Genomic DNA, 22,507 nt, shown 5'->3' on the forward strand with positions numbered 1-22,507 from the left:
TTAATATATTTTGTGTCCATCTTAATAAAAAATATATAAAAACATTAACAAGGGACACAACTTATTTTTATTTTTTTAATTATTTTTATTAATTTTTATAATTATATTTTTTATTATTATATATTTTTTCAAATTTTTTAAATAAAAAATGAGAATAAATTATATTTTCATAATTTATTATATTTTATCATAAAAAATACAAAAATACTAAATTATATGTCTCTATTCTTTATGTCTTATTTTTATTGTTTTATCTTATCCAATTTTTATAAACAAACGCAGTCTAAATAATAACAAAAAATAATAAATTTTAATAATCTCTTAATATTTTTTTATTTTTTATACTAAATAACTAATTTTACTGGTTAATTTTGATGTTTTCGTAATATAATTGTATCAAATTTATTTTTAACCAATGTCACCAAAAGTATATATACCACACCATGTTCACACTTGTGCTCGTTATTTTGGTTGAATTAGGTGCCTTTTCTGCTTTTAAAAACTTTTTTTTTGGAATAATCTTATATATAAATTTTTTTTTACTAAATCTAGTTAAGTTAACATAATATTAACAAAAATTATTTTTATTATTCTCACTCATTCATTCCTCTAAATTTATTATTCAACCTAGTTAACTTAGTTTACAAAACAAACTTATATGCATAGTATTTTTTTTCTTTTTAACGGATTTACTTAAGAGTCTAATAACATAAAATTTTTGAAGTTATTGATATATTTAATTTAATAAAAATGTAAAAATTATCTTTTTAATGATTTTCAGTAAATTATTTTTATAATAATTTTAAAATATTTCCTTAAAACACATATTAACAGGATTTTTTTTAGTTTCTTTTTAATATCTTACCCTAATTAATACAACACATCAATTCTATGAAAAACAACCCAACTTTCCTTTGCAAATTTTCCTAAAAAACAACACATATTTTTTTTTTTGAAAATAACAAAAAAAATCTACAAAAGCGTAAGATAGAAATTATATATCCATTATGCATATATCTTTGATCGTATGCAATTTATATAAAAAGTATATATTTTAATATTTCATAAATTTGAACGCACAACTTTTAATTAGTATGTAAATTTACTTATTTTTTATTGGCTTCACAATCATTATTAATATTACACATATTTAATTATAGATAGATTAATACACATGTTTATTTTTATAGAATTTGGATGAGTTAATATTTAAAATGATCCTGAAATTTGATCCCGATTTAATTTAATTCTCGAATTTTTAATTGACCCAAATTGTATCCTAAAATTTTAATGCGTACCTCGAGTTGGTCCTTCTGTCCATTTTTGTCATCGAAAAATTGACCTGACACAATTAAACGACGTCGTTTTGCTATTTGTTCGAAAACAACGTCGTTTTACTCTCCCTCTTCTTCTTCCTCCTCTTCAAGCAGTCATGGCTTAGGTACTACTTCGAGTTTCAGAAACATCAGGTATGGTCTCATCCTCCTTTGGACTCATCTCTTCTTCTTTTTTTATTTTTCCTCCGTATAGTCATTAAATCCATCACTCGCACTCTCTCCTTTTTTCTGTGATTTCTCTTCAACCCATTTTCAATGATCAAGTAATCATCATCACCTTCATCTATACATGCATGAGCAATTGTTTCATTCACAACAATAACCACAATCTCTTCTACTTCTTTCATTTCACTTCAAAGTTCAAACTGATTCATAATTGTCGTCATTATTATTATTATTATTATTATTATTATTATTATTATTGAAAAAGAAAATACAGAATGGGGGTAGGGTTCCAGGGCAACACTATAATCTCAACTCACCATCTTCCTTTATCGAGAGTCCCTTCCACGTTCTCAAAGTCGTCGCTGCCAGAACCACTGTCCCCTTTTTCATTGACTACTCCAACGCTCCCATCTCGAACCCCAGCACATACGATTCTATCGCTACCGTCATTAGTGCTGCTCCACTTTTCTTCACTTTCTCTATATTGCATTTACAAATAGAAAATAAGAAAACTTTTCATGTAATTGAAGTGGCTGATTCAGAGGCTAATTATTCTGGTCAAGACAAAATGGATAAGAGAAAGAACAGAAAAATACAGTATAAGAAAGAGGAGGAGAAGGAAGAAACGACAAATATTTCACATCGGTGCAGTGGCCAAGATTGCACGACCAAGGAAGATGTGGCAACGATTATAAATACGGCGGTGGTGGAAGAATGTTGCAGGAGCTTCTTGTTGGTTTGTTTGGATTTGGCATCATAGAAATTTGAGGACCCCTCCCTTCAATAATGAAGGAACAGAGAATTGTGTTTTTGAAAAAACGATGTCATTTTTTTTGTACCACTGTCAGGTGTCAATTAAATTTGTCACGTTATTTTTCCGATGATGGAAATGGAAGGAAGGGCCAACTTGAGACATACGTTAAAATTTCAGGGTACAATTTGGGTCAATTGAAAATTCAACAAATTTTAGGGACCATTTTAAGTATTAATTCAATTTGGATCCTCTAAATTTTAAATTTTCACTTTAGAGAATAAAATATAATTTCTCACTCTTAAATGATTTTTCTCTCATATATTTTTTTATCTCACCTATAAAATAAATTGTAAAAAATCACAATTTATTTTCTAAAATAAATTCAAAATTTAGAGCATTCAAATCCATTTTTATAATACGCATTACCTATATATAATTCATGTTATGACTTTTGAGTTATGGTATGAAAGAAGAAGAGGAGAAGCATGACAAAAGGAAGAGTAAAAAGATGACGCAGAAGAGACAGATAAATTTTAAAAATTGTTAAGAGAATAAGTTTGATTAAATTCTGTTCGTTACCTGAGGTTTTCGGGTATTCGACGGGTCGGGGGACGGTGAAGGGATGAGATGGCGAGACCCTGAAGTAACTCGGAGTGGGCTCTTGGTCCAGGGTCGGAGGTCGGCGGGAGCGGCGGTAGTACGGACAAAGGGGGATGGCCACCTACAAGGACATTCTGACGATCAAGTCAGTGCCCGTACGAGAGGATAGCCAAATTAGGTAAGATGATGTGTACCTTGGAGGAGTGCTGACCTCTCCCCTTATATACTGTGCTGGGCGGACCCAAAGATGACCTAGCCCACTAGCGAGGATGCTTGAGTTGTCTCTGTCCATGTGGGAGGAGCTAGTCGTCCTGGACTCCGGGTGTGGCCCCGAGGAAGCCGACCCGACCGGGTTGCTAGGTGTAGTGTGCTGGGTTGCGCAAGTGGCGAGGCCGGGTGTCGGCCGGGTCGGGTATTGAGAACCGACCCGTTGGTTTTTCCTGATGGGAGATAGTTTGGGCCTGGGTCAAAGGTGGTGCCCCGACCCGCCGGCTAGTTGGACTGGACCTGCAGTGGTCCGTAACAAATTCAAAAGGAGATTAATGAGCTTCTTTCGTTGATAATAGGAAGAAAACATTTGATACCACCAGTTAGCTTATCGAAAAGTAATTTCTAGACTAACTTTATCTAAAAAAAATTAGATATTCTAATTCACAAAAAGAAGATTACTAAAATCGCTCTAGATTTTTAAATATACTAAGAAAAATATCCTTTATTTTTATTAATAATTAAAATTATTTTTAAAATATAATAAAAAATTCAATGTTAAATATATATTCTTAAAAAAATTAATTTAAAAATAAAATTTTGATACAATTTTTTATAAATATAATTAAAAAATGAGATATTTTTATTTTTAAAATTTGATAATTTTATACTAAATTTTTTTTTTGCAATTTATTTTTGTTAAAGACCAAGAAAAATGAAAAAAAAATTTTTCTAGAGATAGAATTTGTATCTGTTTTTTATGTGCATTTTAAATATTTATTTAAATATGAGTAAAGTACTAAATTGGTCCCCTATGTTTAGGCGTAATTCTATTTTGGTCTTTAAAGTTTAAAGTGTCTTATTTAAATCCAAAAAAATTTCATTTAACTTCAATTTTGTCCCACCGTGAGGTCAAAATTAAATAATTAACGAAATGTCCTACATGACAGCAGTATAAGAACAATGTCCATAATATGGAGAATAAGTACAAACTCTAGAGGCACAAAATCAACCGTGGATGCATTAATACATTTATTTATATTTTTTATAATTTAAATGAAATATTTTCTATAAAACTAAGAAAAATGATAAATACATGTATTGATGCATCCACGGTTGATTTTGTGCTTCTTGAGCTTGTACTTATTCTCCATATTATCGACCTTGTTCTTATACTGTTGTCATGTAGGACATTATTTCGTTAATTATTTAACTTTGACCTCACGATGGGACTAAATTGAAGTTAAATAAAATTTTTTTGGATTTAAATAGGACACTTTAAACTTTAAGGACCAAAATAGGATTACGCCCAAACATAAGGGACCAATTTAATACTTTACCCTTTAAATATTTGTACAAAATTTTAGATCAAATAAATAAGTAATTTGTCAAATACAAAAATTATTTGATATTTATAAAAAATATTTTTTAGTTATTTTTGTCATGTTTTATAATATTTTAAAAATATTTTTGTTGTTATCAAAAGTACTAGAAGGTATAGGAGATGGTTTTGGTGGTTTATCCTATTTGAAATTATGAAAAATTATTTAATTAAAAATATACTTTAATTTAGGGAATTGCTTAAAAATATGAAAATAAAAAATTAAGTCATTCAATATACTCAATGTATAAAAAAATTTAAAAGAGTTATTAGCTTTATTAAAATATTCTAATTATAATAATTTTAGTTAATGTTTAAACAAAACCCTGATTTAACTATTATATATTATTTATTACATTTAAACGAAATTTTCTAGTATCCAAATTTACATTCCAAAAAATGGCCATTTATTTGTCACTATCTAATTAGAATAATCGTTTTAAATTTTTAATAGAAATAGGGATTAGGGAGTGGATATCTGGGAAAGTATAGTATCCGAGGGAGGGAGGGAGTAATTTATTAAATAATTAATAAGAGCATTAATAAAGCTTCCGCCATATATCTTTTCACCTAACATATATTTCTAAGTTATTGCAATTTTTTTTCTTGTCCAGTTGGCTGTGTAGGCTAATGTTTCAACAATAATTGATGTATAAAGTGCCAAAATGCAAAATGCGACGACGGGGGTCAATGCCTAACCAATATAATAATAACTAATAACAATATTCATTAATGAGCGATTGAGTTAACGCCCACTCTCGCAAGGAAACTAGTATGACGTTGATAGTCTTGACTCTTGACAAATGAAAACGATGATCATACAAATGATTTTCAAAAGGTGTGGTGGGGGGTGTGAGGTTATGATTTGTGCTTTGGTCAGTCAAGCCAAAAAGATTTTGAAGGTTATCTAATCCTCGAGACCCTTTCAAAATTGTACGATAGATATTTCTAGCCGAATTTAATGCAACATTTCGTTTAATTATAATTTTGGAACCTTCTTTTGTGGCGGGACAACAACATCGAAGAACTTTATTTGGAGTAGTTATGACTTATGAAACGAGTTGCGAGTTATATGACTTATGGTTCACGGATATTACTACGGACATAGAACATGATATAGGATATATTGAGACATAAATTTTAAAATTTTATAAGATAGAAATATGTGTATATATATATATATAAATTATAAAATATTTTTTTAAAAAATAATATTAATATTTTAATATTTTATTAATATTAAATATAAATTAATTTTTTAATTATTTTTAATATTTTATTTTAATTATATAAAATATTTAAAATATTTTTTGTTTTAATAAATAATAATATGTATTATTTCTAAATTTATTTTAAAAATACATACTAATAATAAAGTTAGACACGTTAACATGGGATGATATTTAGATATGTCAAGTGTGTATAGAGAATAATTTTTTATATTTTATTAAGACATGATTGGACACGGTAAACACGCGTGTCGAACGAATGTTAATGAGTCTCGTGTCCGAAATGTGACAATGAAGTGTTTCATAGCATACAATGGATAAGAACAACATTTTATTACTTTTTTTTGTTCTAAAATAATTGTTATTCTAAAATTTAACTTATTTCAGATTGTTAATATTCTAAAATATTAAATGAAGTGATAAATGTCTGTATCTGTAATAATCAAAAGTGTCTAAACATCACCTAGGTAGCGTTTGTTTTCAGGGGGCAGGACACGGAAACATAGACAACACTTGTTTAAAAAGTGTTTGGAAGCAGAGACATAGACAGTGGACATATTGTCTCCGAGACAGTTTTTTATATACTTTTGTGTCCACTCTTTCACGAAGGACAATGATGGACACGGGATTTGGAAGAGTGGACACGGACAATTTTATAAATTTTGTTTTCCTTTTTTTTTTTCACTATTACCCCTTCTTATTTTTTCTATTGCGTTGTTCAGAGATACTTTTTCTTCCTGTTTTTTCTCTATCTTTTTCTTTTTCAGATACTCTCTCCTTTTTGTAGAATTTTTTATTGGGGTAGATAATTCTTTTCTTTTTATCGTTTTACTTCAATACCATTTTAACTTTATATTATATTATTTGATTTGTAATAAAAATAATAACAAAAATAATTAATCTTAAAACTTTTGAAAGATAAATATTAACAAAAGTAAAATTAATCTTTTAAAATGCTAAAAAATAATTTATAAATTGTAATTAATTTTATATAATTTAAAGAAAAATCAGTTTTTTATAAAAAAAATCAGTTTTTAGATTAAAAAATTAGTTTTTTTTAAATAAAAATAGATTTTTATATGCAAAAACTAATTGTTTTTTCATGTAAAAATGGATTTTTTTAAATTAATTTTTTATTTAAAATTAATTTTGCTTATTAACTTAAACATAATTTTTTATTAATCAAACTCAAATTTATTTTTTTTGTTAATCTTAACCATATGTATTCCTACATATTAATAATAAATTTTAAAATAAAATAATTATATTTATAAATTTTATTTTAATATAAATACTAATATATTTTTTTATTAAAATTTTTTGCCTCTTCAAATATTTTTTTCAGGTTTCGTCTGTACTCCTACTTACTCTCATTTTTTATTAAATTAATTTGTATTGATGTAAAAAATTTGGAATCACAGGGCTATTTTAGTCATTTCATATAATATTTTAGTCTTATCCATGTGTATCCAAACATAATACTAGACATTACATTAGTGTCTTGTCTATCGTATCCAAACACAATACATAAAAAATAATTTTTAGTGTCTTTGTCCTATTGTCTCTGTTTCAGTGTCATGTTCTGTCCCGTCTCTAAAAACAAACGCAGCCCTAGAAACGAAGAAAATTATTGCAAAGGAAAATTTCTCGAAACATATTTAGTCTTTTCTTTAAATGAAGGTACACGTTGTGCTTAAGGACTCTAGTGAGAGGGGGAAAAAAGGTAAAGAAAGAAAAAGACAAAGGGGTAATGGAGAGGACACCCAACATTTTCTTCAGTTTTTGGAACCTTCTTTGTGTTGGGACAACAACAAGAACTTTATTTTGGGTAGTTATGAATTATGATATGGTGAGCAATTCGTTGGCTTGAATATTATATTTTGTAGATAAGCTATTTATTTCCTGTAAAAACTAAAAAGTAAGGCCAACAAAAATATTGCCATATTCACACAATTATTAATTCTTAAGAATACTAAATATTTTTTTTATGATAGTTAAATAGCTGTTAAAAATATCCTTAAAATTCTTTTGACAATTAGTAACCATAAAAACTAAAAAGTATTATATTAAAATATTTATTTTTAGCCGCCATCAAAATTGCCCATTTTTTAATCGTTTAATTATATATTGTCATATTAATAAAAAGTTTTTCAGTTAATTATAACTATGATATAAATATTAGAAATAGAAATATGTAGTTGAATGATAATATATTAATATAAAATCTAAAGAGATCAAAGATATGATTCATTTATAACATACATAAATTTAGTTATAATTTGTTTATATATATTCATTGGATTATTAATGTTGCACCAAATTTTTTAAACTGACAAATACATTAATATTTGTTCAAAAATATAACATTTTTAATATGGGTAATGCTAGGTAGACAAAAAAAAAAGCCAAAATTTGTCTTATTTAGCATTAATTAATTATTGCAACAATTAATGAATGCTAAATAAGGCAAGTTATGACTGTTTTTGGCTGATTTTTTTGTTACCAAACATTTCCGTTTTAATATATTGCTTTATCTAAATTTATAATTCAGAATAAATATAAAATGGAGATAATGATATATAGTTCTCATCATAAAGACCACATTGACTTGTGGAAACCAATGGAAAGTGACGCAGTTAGCATAAAAGCATATCTATATTTTAAAACGTTCTAGATAGGTTCAATTTTCGCTAACTAATAATGTTGGTGAATTCACATTAAGAATCCCTTTAGTCAAAAGTTTATCTATTTTAAAAGGCTATAGGTTCACATTTTTGCTAACTACCATATGAGACTTTATTAGTAAATTCACACATAAGAAACCCTCTAGCCTTTACATAAAAATAGAAAAGTTTGGTAATAATATCTAGAAGAACATTGAGAAATCTGACTCTATACTATCTGTATCTGATTACAACTATACAAAACTTTATGATACACATAAATAATGCAACTATAATCAGAAATCTGACTATACTATCTATATCTGATGACAACTACATAAATAATGCGACTATAATGACTAAAAAAAAAAAAATCTTATATGTGATCTTGGTTATCGAGCTTCCATCTCTGTAATGCTCAAGTCATTTTTACCAGTGGAGGAGCTTGAAGCATCAAAAGGTTCAACAATGAAAAATGTAGGAATTTCAGGTAGAGGCAAATCAAAATCACTTCCCAACATTAGAACCACAGAAGACATGGTTGGCCTATCATGGGGATATTGTTGTGCACAAAGGAGACCAATGTGGATACAACGTTCTACTTCACTCAAATTCCATGAATCTTTGAGGCTTTCATCTACAAGCTCTAGTGACCTTCCTTGCTTCCATAAATCCCATGCCTATTATTACACACATTATTAACCATGTTAATACAGAATCCACCAAATTATTTAATTAGATTTTAGAATTTAAAATTTTGTTACACTTACATGCCCATATAGGCTATCGTTGTTGTTTGAATAATAAAATTTTCTATTTCTCTTTCCGGATACGATTTCAAGTATTAAAACTCCGAAGCTAAAGACATCAGATTTGACTGAAAATTGTCCATTAACAGCATATTCTGGAGCCATATATCCGCTATAGAGAGACATAACAAACACATAGATTGATTAGTATCAAATTCTAATAATTTATTTTTTAATATTGAGAGAAAGAGAAACAGGTGATCAAAGATGAATACAACTTACAAAGTTCCGACAACTCTGTTTGTATTTGCGTTACTCTGATCCCCTCCAAAACTTCTAGCTAAACCAAAGTCTGATATCTTGGGGTCCAACTTATTATCTAACAAAACATTACTTGCTTTAAGATCTCTATGTATAATTCTCAACCTTGAATCTTGATGAAGATAGAGCAAGCCTCTAGCAATCCCACGAATGATATTAAAGCGCTTAGGCCAATCCAAAACATTCCCTTGTGTTTGATCTGGTTACAATACAGTCATATTGTAATCACTATTAAAATATTGTCATGAAGGGATTCGCGACTATGTCAACAAGAGATTTATACTAATATATAGAGTAGTCTAATGGATACTTACCAAAAATAAAATAGTCCAAACTTCTGTTAGGCATGTATTCGTAAATGAGTAGTTTCTCCTTTTCTTGGATGCAACATCCAAAAAGCTTTACAAGATTACGGTGTTGAAGTTTAGCTATTAGTTTTACTTCTGTTTTGAACTCATGTAGGCCTTGACCAGAACTACTTGAAAGCCTCTTCACAGCAATTTGTCGCCCATCATCTAGTATACCCTAAAGAACAATATCACATAAAAAGTAAAGTTCTTTAGATATAGTTGTGTTGTTGTTTCTTACTTGCTTGAATACTAATTTAGCACATTAGAACTTTACCTTGTATACAGGGCCAAAACCGCCTTCTCCAAGCTTATTGTTGGGGGAGAAATTATCAGTGGCCACAGCTATTCTTTTCAGATCAAATAATGGAAGCCCCAGATCTTCCTTTTGTTCATTGGTATGAGTTTGATAACTAACCATCTCATTTATCCTTACATGTCCCAATGCTATTTATTGAGGAAATGAAAGAGGGAAATTAGCCATATACTACATAGTATCTGGTGATAATTATAGTTTTTGGAGCTTCACTAAAGAATGTGAAGGAGAACTGTGAATTACATTGGTAAAAGGAGAAATGTTATATGACTATTATGATTGTATGCCATTATAAGCTTTTCCCAATTGTCATGAAGTAAACTAAACAAGCTAAGTAACCTATGTGCTAAATTAACACAAACCATATAAATAACAAAGAAAAGTGAAAAAAAACAGGGCAATAAAGTTAAGCAAGTAGCACATATTGTAAACAAACATCATCATCATCACTCATCAGCCACCAATAACTAATTCAGAAGGAAACTAAATACTATTATGATCAGTAATGGATGTACCTTTTGACTGTGTTCTCTTCCTGAGAAAGCAACAAGAAGCCACAATCATCCCAGAAATCACAATTATCGTGCTGCCAACAACTATTCCTACGACCAATCCCTCATTTTTACCTTGATTTCCCCCTCCACCACCCTTTTTCCCTGCTTCATCATCACCAAACAAATAAAAACAAACTCTAGTTACTAATTAACACCAAATTACTATTTGGCAGAAACAAACGTGCAATTATTTTCATATAAAGTTAATAGTTTAGAACCGTTAAATGACAATTTAGTCAAAACTAACAAATCAAATCATCTCATGATTCTCAGCTAGCTATCAACTTTACATGAAGATAACTGCAGGAGACTTCACCACTACTACTTATTAGTATTCACTAACACTAGCATAACTAGAACATAATTCAACACATGCTTAACCCCAAGTGAAGAAAAAATCATACCTTTATCCGAAGCTGGTGTTCTAATATAGATACCTTGACCTCCTTCCTTAACGAACCTAACATCAAACAAATCACCACTCCACAATTTGCAACCAGTCCCAATTATAGTATAAGCCATGCAAGAACAATCACTAGAGCACTTTCCCTTGCAATCTTCACCTCCCAAGCTTTGTTGGTTCAACAAAGAAGAAGTTCCATTTGGTTCATGAAGCACAGAGTATCTAACAAACACATCAGTGCTGCAATTCCATGCTTTGTTCTTAACACATCCCATTTTGAAGTCTGAGGAATCATAGGAAGTTGGGTCCTTTGGTGTGAAACCATCTAAACACACGCATATTTTTGAGTTTGTAAGATCACAGTTCCCATTTGCTCCACAAAATCTGTAATAGTCACACATGGTGTCATTTTTCAACCCAGAGGAAGAATCTGCTGAGACACTGGTGTAGGTGAAAGGAAGAAGAACAAGAAGAAGGAGATGAAGATTGATTAGGATGAAAGAAAGAAGCACTTCCATCGAGTGCTTCCTATATTTTTTCAACGCTTTGAGGTGTGGCTGTTCACAATTTTACAGAGAGAAATGGTTATTAACTATGATTTTTTTTTTTTTTCATTCTTTCTTTCCCCCAAGGATGAGCACTGAAGAAATTGATGTTGTTTGTATGCTAGTTGCTAGCAAAGCCTAGATTAGATTTTAGATGTGATATTTAAGAAACTGATGTTATCATCTTTGCATTAAAAATAAATAAATAATAAAAATAAAAATCCAAACAATAGGACAGACAGAACCATCAATATTCAATATGGCAATTGACAGTTGACTACTGGCACTGGCTTGCCAAATATTTTGGTTCGTTATATTATATTAGGTATGATTTCAACCTAGCATCATTATACTAAATTATTATTCCAAAAATATTATTTATATATAAATATATATTAATTTATTTTTAATATATATTTTATATTTTAATAATTAATTTTAATATACGCTTAACATAATTATTATTATTGTACGTTTCTATTTTTGAAGGACAATTTTATTGTATGATAGATTTCTACTATTACCACGTGTAGGGTTTACCTAATTTCACCCAGATAATTTTAATTTGTCCTTAATACTTTTGTTCCATTCATTTTTAAGACTATAGTTTTGTACTTTCTAATCATCCGTATTATATAATCTCTCTCTCTCTCTCTCTCTCTCTCTCTCTCTCTCTCTCTCTCTCTCTCTCTCTCTCTCTCTCTCTCTCTGCATATATATATATATATATATATATATATATATATATATAAGTTGGATTAATTCAACTTAAAACAAATTAACTCAAGAGATAGTGATTATTTTACACTATAAAATTAACACAGGACTTCTAATACAAATTGATTTTATTTCACACTTATAAAAAAAAAGTAGGCTAAATATTTATTTGACGTAATGGAGATTTAAATATGTTAAGTTAATGAGAAGGCACCAAGCATGTCTTTTTCTTAAGTAGTCCTATACATTTTATGAGTAATACTTAAATTAATTTTCAATGAATTTTAGATTCAATATTTTAATTTTTAATAAATTTTTATTTTTCTAAAATTCTTTAAAAATATTTTTGTTATATAAATTATTGATCCTTCCATAATTTTTTATTAAACATTTAACATACATATTAGATAAATAAATATCTAATAAATTTTATTATAAAGAATTAAATTCTAAAAATATATTATTATAAATAAATTAATCTCTTTAAAATAACAAAAAAAATAAATTCATTATATGAAACTAAATTTTCAAGAACTTATACAATAATAAAAAATTGCTAAAAAGTAAAATATCTAAAACTTTTTTGGCCCAATTTAAATGTTTAGTCCGCGAATACTTATGTTCTGTTGGGGGTGGGAAACCTAACTTCCAATTAGTTGTCCATTTCCCTGAGGCTAAATCTGTTGCGGACTTAATAATAATTGTTCTAGGTCCATCTGGAAACAAAGTGTTCTCACCTTGATTTACTTACCCCAATTGGAATTGGTTAATTAAAAAGTTGTGCATCTTTTTGAATAGTTGAGCAGCCAATGTTGACTGAAAGTCTGAAACCCATAAAAGTAAATTTCACAAGATAGCATTATTTAAGACTTCACATTTTGTCCTCATATCTAAGGAAATATGAAATTATTTCAAACCATGCTTAAGTAAGCTTTAAACAAGTGGTACCTAATAATAAAAAATTTCAAATAGTGGATTACTGCATTGAGAAACAATTAGGTTATGTTCCCACTCAAGACTTGCTTCTCATGACTGATTTTTTGGCAACGCTTCACATGTTCGGATAAACCACATAATACCCTCTGTTGCCTTCATATCTGATTCACACAAATTAAAATTAAAAAGGGACGAAAAAAAATTACACACAGCCACACAGCACAAAGCCATTTCACATAAAAGATTAAGAAATTCTTATACCATTTTATATTTTGCCTCGTCACCAGTATGGGCCTTATTGGGCCAACTTTCTTTTATATTTTTGGTAGAATTGCTAAGGCTTGTAACTTCTAACTATGTAAAGTGAATAAGTTGATTGGGCTTAAGCCCCTCTAAATTACCAAAAAAAAAAAAGTGAATAAGTTGAACTTTTGGAGATGTGACTAAAATACTTCTCATCTAGATTCTAAGACTTCGATACTTAATTCATTGGCAGAATCATATTGATATGCATATTCTCCAACAACTAGAGCAGGTTGCTTTGGCTTAGGCAAGGGAATTTCACTTCCAAACATCATAATCACTGATGACATGTCTGGTCTGTCATATGGATGTTGCTCCAAACAAAGAAGACTAATCTGAATGCATCTCAATATTTCAGAGAGGTTACAAGACTCTTTTAGGATATCATCAACAATTTCTAGAGGCCTTTCTTCTGTCCACAAATCCCATGCCTGTAACAACATCAAGTTAGGTGAATGAATAATAGTATGATATAATTTGGTTTAGTTTACACTTACATAACCAATAAGGTCCGTGCTTTCATTTTCCCAATGATTTCCTTTGTTTTTCTTTCCGGATAGTATCTCCAGTAACAAAATGCCAAAGCTAAAGACATCAGATTTTACCGAGAAGTTTCCATCTATTGCGTATTCTGGTGCCATATATCCACTAATGCACAAAGGTAAGACAAGAAATGTCATGATTAAGTAAATAAGTTGTACGATCCAGTTATGATAATTAACAATGTTAAGTGTTCGTACTATGTTCCAACCACTCGTCGCGTCGTTGCTGCAATTTGGTCTCCTCCCAAAATTCTAGCCATGCCAAAATCTGATATTTTAGGATTCATTTCACTGTCAAGTAAGACATTACTTGCTTTAAGATCTCTGTGAATGATTCTAAGTCTTGAATCTCGATGAAGATAAAGGAGCCCCTTTGCAATCCCAAAAATCATATGGAAGCACTTCGACCAATCCAAGAGCTTTCTCCGCGTTTGATCTAGAAAGTTTCATACAAATCAACATTTTTTTTCAAATTTGATCAAAACGAGAAGATGAATTCTACATAGTTACAACTACTTTGAAGTATGAACAATTTTATTAAGAATAGAGAATCAAGATTACATACCAAATATGAAGAGATCCAAACTTTTGTTTGGCAAGTATTCATATACAAGCATTTTCTCTTCATTGTGAATGCAACATCCATGAAGCTTCACAAGATTACGATGTTGAAGTTTAACAATCAGCGCAATTTCATTTTTGAATTCTTTGAGCCCTTGTACAGAACCTCTACAAAGTCTTTTAACAGCAATCTCTTGCCCATTTTTCAATAATCCCTACAATTATCAATTGCAATATTCCAATTCATTAATGAGCTTATGTTCTTAATTTTTCCAAAATATCTTATCTTATGTATTACCTTGTATACAGGTCCAAAACCACCTTCCCCAACCTTATTATTGATTGAAAAGTTACCAGTAGCTTTAGCTAAACTAGATAGATCAAACAATGGAAGCTCTAGATGACCCTCTTGTTCTTCAATGAAACTATCCATTATTGCTGCATTCTCTGCATCAATATTCTCACACAAAGTTAATCATAGCTTCCATAACTCAGAAGCAGCTTTTCTGAACCTCATAACAGAATAGAAAATCCTTACCTTTGGCCTTGGAACTTCTTCTTCTTATGCAAGTGAAGTAGAGAACTAAGAGCAAGCTACATAATACAACAAAAATAGTGCTTCCAACTGCAATTTCTATCTTGACCTTGCTTCCATTTCTTGTCTCTTCAATTATTCATTTTATTTTGTTTTCACATAAAACAAAGAATTTCAATCTCAATGATAGTCGTAAGAAAACTTAGACCATATGGTATAATAATTTAGATTAAGCTATATTAAACAATCAAGCAAGTATTGTGTAGCAAAACAAAGACTGTTTAGCCATAAATAAATATATTAGTGAAAGATTAATTAAGAGTTTAATAGAACATATCCACCATACCTAATTCTGAGGCAGGAACTCTAACATAAAGATCTTGCCCTGCATTTGGTTGAACTCTCAAGTCATTAAGATCACCAAACCACAAAGCACAACCATTGCCTTCTCCTCGAATATCCGAATTCGCATAAGCCATACAAGAACAATTCCTCAAGCACTTATCTCTGCACTCAACCGAGTTCATACTCTGATTTAAGTACCAACAATTCTCAGTATCAGGCACCTTCATCTTAACATACTTGATAAACCCGTCGCTTTCGCAATTCAGTGGCTTGTCGCGCAAGCAACCTCCTTCATAATTCAATCCGATCCATTCTTTTGGCGACTTAGGCCTATACCCTCTCAAACATTCACAATCATTTGGAGACTCAGCCATGTCACATTTCCCATTAGGACCACAAGCACCATACTCATCACAAAAATCCCTTGGCATCGAACCATACATCTTCCAAACACCTTGTGTCCACACAAGCTGCATAATCTTGTTTGTGGTTTGGTTCAACATCATTCTAGCTTTGACAGAGTTGTTAACAAGTTTGAACATGTAGTAAACTTGGTTTTCATCAGCAAAGTAGATGAACTCGAAAGCTGGGCTAGGCTTGTTTGTTGGTTTGGCACTGTATTGAACTCCATTCCAAGGACCACTATTGTACTGCTTCATTGTTCCAATCCTCTGCATCGGTTCAGGCCAATTGGTAACATCCATAACCCAATTCAAGGTTCCTGGTGAAGGATCATTCTCATTCTTCCACGCCGTTACGCGCCAATCAAAACCAGTTCTTAAATCCTTCCCAACCTTCATTCCTGGCAAGAGTGTATCTCCAGGATAATCAAAACTTTGCCATAGATAGTTCTTCTCTTCATTCTCATCATTTTCATCTCTCAGAACAAGGTTTCCTGAATCCAACAGTTGTAGAATTGGATTCTTGGGTTTTCTTGATATGCTCACAGACCATAGAACAGTGTTCTTGTTTTTCTGAGTAAGGAGGATTGTGCTATTTGCTGTGTTGTTTATCAGCAACACAACAAAGTTGTGATTTGTGGCGGGATTTTCACGATTTGCAACCCAAACTATGGTTCTGACTGGGATGTTCTTGTACCAAATGCCAAGGTAATAATTGATGTTGGTGGAGTTATCAAGAGTGAAGAAACCAAGTTCAAAGTCTCCATTCTTGGAAACTAATGTCTGGTTTTCACTTAGAGACTGGAATTGAGTTAAGGTATCTGTTGCAGCTATGGTTTTGGAGAGAAGAAAATAGAGAAAAAGGTGGAAAATAATTGGTACAAAGTGGTGAAAGTTTTTCATTCTTTGCATGTTTACAATATTGTGATGTCTTTGCAGCAATGCATAAATTAAAACAGTTCAAATAGAAGAACACATGAATGAAGAACAGTGTAATAGGCTACCTTTTTTTTAATTAGTTTTATTATTTTCCCACTCTTCTTTTAATTTCCAATTTTGAATCTTTGTTTGCTAGTTACCTTTTGACTCAATCACTCAATGTTCATAATTCACAAAGCAGAGTTGAATAAATGTGAATATGGGCGTCAATGCTGACCGATATCATTATGCATTTGCATTGAGTAATGTCCTTGTCAAAAATAAACTATGGTCTTGACTTTAGGTTTAGAAATCAGAAAAATATCTGAGTTAGAAGGATAATTTAAGAACATAGTTGGATGTACCAGTTCTTATGGCGGCTCTTATTATAGATGTTTTCATTGAGTTCTGAAAAACTACGGGTGCGCATGGCCGGGTGAAACCGGATCTAATGTGACTCAAATTCGATCTGAAATATACATCGGGTCTATTTATTAGACTCGAACCCGGTCCTAAACCCGATGAAACCAATACACTTTCGGGCCACAATTAAATCGGGTGAAAATCGGGCCGTTAACATTACATTACGTTGATACATTCTTGTAAGCTAGCATGTAAAAATATCCAAATTTCCAAGACACCAACCATTATTTAATATGGTAAAATTCACTTAGAAAAATACAACAAGAACCAATCATTCTTCAAAATAAAAGCATAACCACAAACCCGAGTTATGACCGGACCCGACCCGAAATAATGACCGGGTCTATTTTTGAAACCCTTACCCGACCCTAAACTCGATGAAATCACACCAAATTAACCCCTAAAATGTTCAGGATCGGATCGAGCCTTCAGACCCAGTCGGATCATGTGCACTCCTATGAAAAACGCTTTTTTTTTTCAATCTTAAAATTATTGACATATGAACACTCAATTCATCACATTTAGATTTCGGTATTACTATTACATTCATGTTTTAATTTTTATTTTATTTATTTTAAAATAAAATTTAATTTCATACTGTCAGTCAAAAAGAATTTATACAAAAACAATTAATCATATATTAGTAAAAATATAGTTTTAAATTTATTATTTAAAAAATCATTTAAATAATTTTTTTTCTTTAAAAAATCATGTATTGGATGATTGTGATCAATGTATCCAGATTAAATTCATAATCAAATTAAAATAAATTTTTATTTTTTTTTTAAAATTGACAATTATTTTCAAATTAAGCTATATTATTTTTCCTGCTAGATTATTAGATGAATATTATATAAGTCAATTCATATTAGTCAATCCAAATCTTTATGTGTCTTGAGCAATTCTCTTCTGATGAACCAATTTTCTAGCTGTCGTTAAATCCGTTCAAGGGTATGTAAGGTATGTAACTTATAAGGTATGTAAGTGGTTTGTATATTTCTCTCGTTGACTTTGAAGGTAAGAGCTTTGACTTCTACATAACCATTCTTGGTTCACTCTTGTTGCCTTGTCTATTACGCTTGAAAAACATTATGTTAAAACTTATTGTGAAAAGAGAAATGGTTGAGAGCCATTAGAATGTATTGATTTTAGCCCTTATTTTTAGTTATTAACTCTATTTTGGTTAGTTTAGTAATTTAACAATATATTTTTAATTTATATTTTTAAATATTAATGGCTAACTATAATGCATGGATACTTACACTAATAAAGGATATTATATGATACTAGATACACGAACACACAAATTTAAAATTCTTATAAGACATAGAAATTCGGTATATATATTAAATATAAAATATTTTTTAGATAAATTATAATGATATTTTAATATTTTATTGATATTAAAATATAAATTAATTTTTAAATTATTTTTAATATTTTTAATTATATAAAGTATTTAAATTTTTTTGTTTTAAAAATTAATAATATATACTATTTCTAAAATTATTTTAAGAATAAGGTTGAACACGTCCACACGTGATGGTATTTAGGTATGTCCAAAAGTGTCTGAAAATGAATTTTTTTTAAACATAATTAAACACAGAAACACTCGTCCGAGACGAGTGTCGATCATTGTTGTGTCCGAAATGTGTAGAATAGATGGCTAACTACCGACGAAAAACAATAAATACTGCTTTTCCTCTAGAGATTCCTCATGCATGCTTAATTTTCTGTAAGTATTGGTCTTTACCAGAAAAGTTAGTTAAAACTAACACTGTTGATTTTTCACAAGATCTTAAATGGATTCCTATCGGTATATTTCATATGTTTGATCATTTTAAACTCATGAAGTCCTAAAATTATGACATTTTTCTGCTAAAAATATTGTAACTAACGTTAATCACTTCATACTACGCCAGCATATAGGTAAAAAGAAAATAGAAAAAAAATATATAAAAGGCCAATGATCATGCCATTTTCCATAGAATATTTTGTTACACACGTTGTAATTGAGTGTTGATTCCTAACGAGCTTCTAAATCTGAGATACTTAACTCATTAACAGAAGGTGCATCATTTATACATGAAGAAGAATATTCCTGACATGAATACTTTCCAACAAAAAGAGCTGGTTCTTTTGGAAGAGGCAACTGAATTTCACTACCTAACATCATAACCACAAATGATATGGTTGGTCTATCATGTGGATTTTGTTGCACGCACAAAAGACCAATTTGGATGCATCGCAATGCTTCAGAAATATTGCAATAGTCTATCATATATTCATCAATCAATTCTAAGGGCCTCCCTTCTGTCCAGAAATTCCATGCCTATAACATACCAAATTATGAATCATTCATGGTAATGTAAGTAATTATGTATGAATAGATCAGAAATAGAATTGGAATGTCACTTACATATTCAATAAGGTTTGTACCGTCTTTCTGGCGATGATTTCCTTTATTTTTCTTTCCAGTTATTATCTCTAGCAATAGAATACCAAAACTATAGACATCTGATTTTACCGAAAAGTTTCCATCTAATGCATATTCTGGTGCCATATATCCACTAATAAACAATATAATAATAAACATTATTAGTGACAAGTCTAGAATGGTATAATTGAAATTAAGAATTGTTTAGGAGTCTTACTAAGTTCCAACAACGCGCGAAGTTTTTGAGGTTTGGTCCACCTCTAAAATTCTAGCCAAGCCGAAGTCTGATATCTTAGGATTCATCTCACTATCCAACAATATGTTGCTCGTCTTAAGATCTCTATGAATAATTATGAGTCTTGAATCTTGATGAAGATAAAGAAGACCCTTAGCGATTCCGCAAATGATGTGAAATCGCTTAGACCAATCCATCAGCATCCGTTGGGTTTGATCTGATATGTCGTTCATACAAGTTAATATTTACACGTGCAAGACTGGAAGACTAAACATGGATTTGAAGACTAAATTCCTTACCAAATATGAACAAATCTAAGCTTTTGTTAGGCATATATTCATATATAAGCAATTTCTCTTGGTCTTGAATGCAAGATCCATAAAGCTTTACAAGATTACGGTGTTGAAGTTTAGCTATTAACGCAACTTCAGTCTTAAATTCCTTGACACCTTGTTTGGAGCCTCTAGAAAGTCTCTTGACAGCAATTTCTTCTCCATTTTCCAATGTTCCCTACAATTTATCACTTGAAAATATTGTAACAAGCAAAAATTTCCTTCTTCAATGCTTCTTAAATTAATTTGTAATCTATATTACCTTGTATACTGGTCCAAAACCTCCTTCTCCAAGCTTATTGTTGATTGAAAAGTTGTCAGTAGCACTAACTATACTAGATAGGTCAAACAAAGGAAGCTCCAAATCCTCTTCCTGTTCTTCCTTTAAATGATCTGCTACTGATGCGCACTCTGCATTATTTTCTTAGGTTAATCATACTAACATAATTCAAGTTTTCTATGCTTCTCAAATCTCAAAATATAAGAGCCTTACTTTTCATTGTTGCACTCCTTCCTCTTATGAATATGAAATAAAGAACTAACAGTAATCCACTTAATATTGTAATAGTGCCCCCAACTGCAAATCCTATCTTCATCCTGTCTCCATTGTTTGTATCTTCATTTTTTTAAAAATCACATGTACAACAACACAAACGTTTAGGTGAATTTGAAGGCAGTGACAGTAAAAGGAGAATTTAAATCATTTGATACATTTTAAGACAAACAAAATGAATGAATATTAGAGCAAGAATTCAAAACCAAATAAACATAGATCATACCTAATTCTGAAGCTGGCACTCTAACATATAGGTCTTGCCCTGCATTTGGTTGAACCCTCAAGTCATTAAGATCACCAAACCACAAAGCACAGCCATTGCCTTCTCCTCGAATATCCGAATTCGTATAAGCCATACAAGAACAATTCCTCAAGCATGTATCTCTGCACTCCTCCAAGTTCTTGCTCTGATTCAAGTACCAACAATTCTCAGTATCAGGCACTTTCATCTTCCCATACTTAATAAATCCATCGCTTTCGCAATTCAGTGGCTTGTCGCGCAAGCAACCTCCTTGGTAGTTCATTGCCTTCCAATCTCTTGATGACTTAGGCCTAAACCCTCTCAAACAATCACAAGCATATGGTAACTTGCTAACATCACAATTACCATTAGGACCACAAGCACCATAATCATCACAAAAATCTCTTGGTAACAAGCCATAAACATTCCACTCTCGTGCCGCCTCGTCCCACGCCAAATGCAGGAGCTTATAACTGCTCTGGTTCAGAACCATCCTAGCTTTGACAGAGCTATTCACAAGGCTAAACATGAAGTAGACTTGTTCGTCATCGGCAAAGTACTTGAACTCGAAAACCGGACTAGGCCTTATGGTAGGTCTGCCAGTGTAGTCAATTCCATTCCAAGAACCTCTGTTGTACTGCTTCATTGATCCTACTCTCTGCATCTGTTGAGGCCAATTGGTAACATCCATTCCCCAAGACAAATTTCCAATTGAAGGATCATACTCGTTCTTCCACGCGGTTACTCGCCTATCGAACTCAGTCCTTAAATCCTTGCCAAGCTTCATCCCTGGCAAGAGTGTATCACAAGGGTAATCAAAACTCTGCCATAGATAATTCTCTTCATTTTCATCATTTTTTTCTCTCAGAACAAGGTTTCCAGAATCCAATAGCTGAAGAACCATATTTCGAGCTCTTCTAGAAGGAGTTATAGACCATAGAACAGAGTAATTCTGATGGAGGATAAGTGTGTCATTATTATTCTGTGTTTTGTTTATCATCAAGACTGCAGGTATTTCTTTTGTGACTGGTTTTTCTCGGTTTGCGAGCCATACAACGGTTTGAACCGGTATCTTGTTGTACCAAATCCCAAGATAACGGTTGCTAGAGTTTTGGGGAAGAGTGAAGAAACCCAATTGGAAGTTTTCATTCTTGGAAACCAATGTTTGGTTTTCAGTGAGAGACTGTGACTGAGTTATGGTATCAGTTGCTGAAACAATTTTTGACAAAAAAAAGAGAAGGTAGAAACTTATTAGTGCCATGTCTTAATAGTAGCATTGGATCTTGAAACAAAACTCAAATATTTGGTATTAAAATTAACAGTAATGTTTTCTAGTTCTACTTATTTTCTAGAACTGTGTTCAATCATAATAAACGAGTTCACATTCTTGGATGGCTATATTTTGTGCAATTGTCAACTGAGAAGTCAAAGATTGCAATGAATGCACGTTACAT

The 22,507-nt window shown here is 30.8% G+C and overlaps 3 protein-coding genes across 4 annotated transcripts; all 3 read right to left on the reverse strand.

Annotated features, from left to right (window-relative positions):
• Positions 1-8,444: 8,444 nt before the first annotated feature.
• LOC107610641 (G-type lectin S-receptor-like serine/threonine-protein kinase SD1-1) lies at positions 8,445-11,749 on the reverse strand. 2 transcript variants are annotated; one of them, XM_088496533.1, is made up of 7 exons: positions 11,028-11,749; positions 10,585-10,725; positions 10,031-10,200; positions 9,721-9,931; positions 9,368-9,605; positions 9,107-9,257; positions 8,445-9,016 (listed from the first exon to the last, which is right to left on the reverse strand). In XM_088496533.1, exons 1-7 carry the CDS (start codon positions 11,542-11,544, stop codon positions 8,729-8,731), a joined length of 1,716 nt encoding a protein of 571 aa, XP_088352659.1. In that variant the 5' UTR covers positions 11,545-11,749; the 3' UTR covers positions 8,445-8,728. The 2 variants fall into 2 exon arrangements, with proteins under 2 accessions (XP_088352659.1, XP_020963811.2); XM_021108152.2 differs by having other exon boundaries at positions 10,585-10,728; positions 11,028-11,704.
• A 1,705-nt stretch (positions 11,750-13,454) lies between these two features.
• LOC148547370 (G-type lectin S-receptor-like serine/threonine-protein kinase At4g27290) lies at positions 13,455-16,905 on the reverse strand. Its single transcript, XM_088496531.1, has 7 exons — positions 15,512-16,905; positions 15,169-15,294; positions 14,929-15,077; positions 14,635-14,845; positions 14,268-14,505; positions 14,025-14,175; positions 13,455-13,958 (listed from the first exon to the last, which is right to left on the reverse strand). The coding sequence occupies exons 1-7, from the start codon at positions 16,821-16,823 to the stop codon at positions 13,680-13,682; spliced, it is 2,466 nt and encodes an 821-aa protein (XP_088352657.1). The 5' UTR covers positions 16,824-16,905; the 3' UTR covers positions 13,455-13,679.
• A 2,301-nt stretch (positions 16,906-19,206) lies between these two features.
• Positions 19,207-22,396, reverse strand: LOC107610642 (G-type lectin S-receptor-like serine/threonine-protein kinase At4g27290). The gene is made up of 7 exons (XM_016312668.3): positions 21,036-22,396; positions 20,750-20,872; positions 20,519-20,667; positions 20,224-20,434; positions 19,907-20,141; positions 19,672-19,822; positions 19,207-19,584 (listed from the first exon to the last, which is right to left on the reverse strand). The coding sequence occupies exons 1-7, from the start codon at positions 22,312-22,314 to the stop codon at positions 19,279-19,281; spliced, it is 2,454 nt and encodes an 817-aa protein (XP_016168154.1). The 5' UTR covers positions 22,315-22,396; the 3' UTR covers positions 19,207-19,278.
• Between the last annotated feature and the right edge of the window lie 111 nt (positions 22,397-22,507).

This window comes from Arachis ipaensis, chromosome B8 (genome assembly GCF_059453495.1).
Source record: "Arachis ipaensis isolate K30076 ecotype BB chromosome B8, ASM5945349v1, whole genome shotgun sequence".
Taxonomy (NCBI): Eukaryota; Viridiplantae; Streptophyta; class Magnoliopsida; order Fabales; family Fabaceae; genus Arachis; species Arachis ipaensis.

Excerpts from the sequence above, each read along its gene's own strand:
- LOC107610642 (XM_016312668.3), bottom strand. The coding sequence starts at position 22,314 with ATGGCACTAATAAGTTTCTACCTTCTCTTTTTTTTGTCAAAAATTGTT. Across the intron at positions 20,435-20,518 it reads GTTTTGGACCAGTATACAAG|GGAACATTGGAAAATGGAGA; the intron begins GTAATATAGATT and ends GATAAATTGTAG. Across the intron at positions 19,585-19,671 it reads GTACAAACCTTATTGAATAT|GCATGGAATTTCTGGACAGA; the intron begins GTAAGTGACATT and ends GGTATGTTATAG.
- LOC107610641 (XM_021108152.2), bottom strand. The coding sequence starts at position 11,544 with ATGGAAGTGCTTCTTTCTTTCATCCTAATCAATCTTCATCTCCTTCTT. Across the intron at positions 10,729-11,027 it reads AACACCAGCTTCGGATAAAG|CAGGGAAAAAGGGTGGTGGA; the intron begins GTATGATTTTTT and ends GTGATGATGAAG. Across the intron at positions 9,017-9,106 it reads ACGATAGCCTATATGGGCAT|GCATGGGATTTATGGAAGCA; the intron begins GTAAGTGTAACA and ends GTGTAATAATAG.
- LOC148547370 (XM_088496531.1), bottom strand. The coding sequence starts at position 16,823 with ATGCAAAGAATGAAAAACTTTCACCACTTTGTACCAATTATTTTCCAC. Across the intron at positions 14,846-14,928 it reads GTTTTGGACCTGTATACAAG|GGATTATTGAAAAATGGGCA; the intron begins GTAATACATAAG and ends TGATAATTGTAG. Across the intron at positions 14,176-14,267 it reads CGACGAGTGGTTGGAACATA|TGGATATATGGCACCAGAAT; the intron begins GTACGAACACTT and ends TTTGTGCATTAG.